This window comes from Amblyomma mixtum, chromosome 2 (assembly GCF_055824585.1).
Source record: "Amblyomma mixtum isolate Tamu chromosome 2, ASM5582458v1, whole genome shotgun sequence".
NCBI lineage: Eukaryota > Metazoa > Arthropoda > Arachnida > Ixodida > Ixodidae > Amblyomma > Amblyomma mixtum.
Genome location: NC_143013.1, coordinates 97,445,747 through 97,448,768, shown reverse-complemented (window position 1 = coordinate 97,448,768; position 3,022 = coordinate 97,445,747). Strand labels below are relative to the sequence as shown.

The window sequence follows — 3,022 nt, the reverse complement described above, 5'->3', positions numbered from 1 at the left end:
TCCGAGAAACGCCTGCCATGCACGCGCACGCCGCGGGGAAGCAACTGGTTTTTCGAGAAAGCGGCTTCGTCTGCTGCCGCAGAAGGCATGCGGGGAACGGCACGCTGCAAGGGGAAACCAGTGGGGGAGGCGGTTAGGCCTGAAGAAGGGGGGTTGTCGAGGGGGGCTTGATACACGAGACTTCTCGGAGCGAGCGGGGTGCGAGTGACGTCAAACGTGGGCCCCAGCAGCGGGATGATCGAGTTTCGTCCAACGCCGTGATTGGCTCAAAGTTGTCGGCGGAGAGGAGGACCAGTTACGCCAGTTCCGCCGTCTCGGCCGCGGCGGATGCGCGTGCTCTTTCCCTGCGCCTCGCGTTTCCCGCCCAGCCACAGTCGAAAGGGGCTCCGCGCTCCGGCAACAAGTGTCAGAGGCGTCTGCGTACGGCTCCTCCGCAAGTGGTGCGTCCTTTCTTTGAGTGCGTGGCAGCCGGAGGCGCGGAGTAGCGGCAGCCATGGATCAGCTCTTTGGGAATCTCAAAGGGTTCTTCAAGACCGACTTCACCGTCATCGACAACAATGTCTTTCGGCTGCACTATAAGGCTACGGTGTGCGTCCTCATCGCCTTCAGCATTCTCGTCACCGGCAGGCAGTACATCGGTGACCCCATCGACTGCATCAGCAAGGATGCGGTTCCTATGAACCTACTGGACACCTTCTGCTGGATACACACCACCTTCTCGCTCACCGACGCCTGGCACAAGAAAGTGGGCGTGCAGGTGCCCTACCCCGGCGTGGACAAGTACACGCCGGGCGAGAAGCGCGTGTACCATGCCTACTACCAGTGGGTCTGCTTCGTGCTGTTCCTGCAGGCCGTGCTTTTCTACGTTCCGCGCTATTTCTGGAAGGCAGTGGAAGGCGGCCGCATTAAGAATCTCATTCTCGGTCTGAACAACCCGATTCTACCCGAAGAAGCGAAAGAGAACAGCCGAAAACTGCTTGTTGAGTACCTTTCCATCAATCTCAACAACCACAACATTTTCTTCTATGGATACGTGACGGCTGAAGTGATGAACTTTGTGAACGTCGTGGGTCAAATGTTCCTCATGGACATGTTCCTCGGCGGCGAGTTCTCCAGCTACGGTTCCAAGGTGCTGCAGTTCACCGAGTGGGATTGGTCCGTTCGCTACGACCCCATGATCAAGGTCTTCCCCAGGCTAACCAAGTGTACCTTCCACATGTACGGTTCCTCCGGCGATGTGCAGAAGCACGATGCCATGTGCATCCTGCCCATCAACATCATCAACGAGAAGATCTACGTGTTCCTGTGGTTCTGGTTCATCATCCTGGCTTGCATGTCTGGTGCAGTGCTCATTTACAGGGCGTTCATCGTCTTCCTGCCCCGCATCCGTTTCATGGTCCTCCGCCGCCGTGCGAAGCTTGCCAACAAGGACTACGTGGAGCGCGTCTGCGATCGCTGCAAACTCGGCGACTGGCTCGTGCTGGACCTGCTCTGCAAGAACATGGACCCCATCAACTTCAGAGATCTCATCAACGACTACGTACGACGCCTCGACCACAAGAGCATCGACAACGCGTAAACGACCACGCCGTGTTGTCTGCCTGCCTCCCACGATCGACGACCGACGCCGCTTTTCGGCGAGGCACATTGATTTGTAGCCGACCTTGACACCGGCAAGTCTGTGCCTTCTTTCACATTTTTTTTTCCTTTCCTCATGAACCCGGCAGCTCGATCTTTCTGCCGGAATGCATGCGTTACTTTGGGGAATATGAACCAAAATGGCGCAGACCACCGGGACCAAACAACCAGTAACCTAGCCGAACTACTTCTCATGGTGACATGACCTGCCTTTTCCGCATGCCTTCAGGCAAGGCATAGCAAGTGCCAACATGACCATGGAGGGGAGCAATATCGGAGCCGCCTATGCTGCCAGTGTTTTTTTTTTGTGTGTGTGAATTGTCCTTTCATGTAATCTCTACCATGGTAGCTGAAAGCCTAGGAACAAATTATTTTTTTATGCACGACATCAACATCACTAAAAAAAAAAAGCCGAACAAAGCGCGACTTTGCGTAGTGTACTGTTTGCGTTCTTGTTTTCTTTTATTATTTAGAAATGCCTTTCGTCCAGAATCTCCAGGCGATGTCTTTTAGACCGCTGCTTCAAGTACAATCGCCCTGTTATTGCAGCGTTAGTGCATGCAATCTATACTCGTTGTGGCGCTCTGAAAGCAAGCAATATTTTTGTACTGTATTTCCATGTTACTCAGTGCCTTCGAGGGAACAACAAGAATCCGAAGTCTTCCAGATTTTGTGTATTCCTTGCGGCTTCGTCTCTTATTTAACGTTGCACAGAGACTTATTGTTGCGAGTATTTCCATTTTGTCAAGCAGAGACGTAGCTCTTTTATTTTTTATTCGTTTTTCATTCCATGCTGTTTTTTTTTTGTTGTTGGAGGTGGTGCCCATTCCTTTCTTCTCGTCGTTTTGCATTTCCTGATCGGCATAAGCGATGCCAACATGTTAAACATCTGCTCTTATCACACGGAGTGGTGACTTGCCAAAATGGATTTTTCTGTTTTCATTTTTTTCCTATACTAGCATAATTATGCGTGCGTTTGCTGAGAGAGAGATGTGTCGACTGTCGTAGTGCCTTTTGTTTTTTCTCGGATGTTTTATTTTTGTACCGTGAGAAATGATCTGTAAGATACAGCAGTGGAAGAGTTGTTTTACTTTTTGTGCGTGCGTGTGTGTACTGCAAATCATCGATGTGTGGATGGTTTTGTGGCGCGACGAATAAATGTTACATACAAAAGGTTCCTGCGCTCCCTGTTTGAGTTTCTTTGCAGCAGGAAAATGGCTGCTTCACCCCGTCAGCCTCTGGATTCAGGAAATATCCCTGTACGCAACTAGTCACTGTCAAGTTCTCCACGCGCCTTTGTCCGGACGTTTGCCTTTTTAAGGACTTCTGGATTGCAATACGCTGCGCTAGGTCACTTTGTTCAGAAGACACCATTGCGGACTTG

General features: G+C 51.4%; 1 protein-coding gene across 1 annotated transcript; it reads left to right on the top strand.

Annotated features, from left to right (window-relative positions):
* Positions 1–340: 340 nt before the first annotated feature.
* LOC149360233 (innexin inx2-like) lies at positions 341–2,815 on the top strand. The gene has a single exon (XM_089572222.1). It carries the CDS (start codon positions 494–496, stop codon positions 1,577–1,579), a length of 1,086 nt encoding a protein of 361 aa, XP_089428348.1. The 5' UTR covers positions 341–493; the 3' UTR covers positions 1,580–2,815.
* The last annotated feature ends 207 nt before the right edge of the window (positions 2,816–3,022 follow it).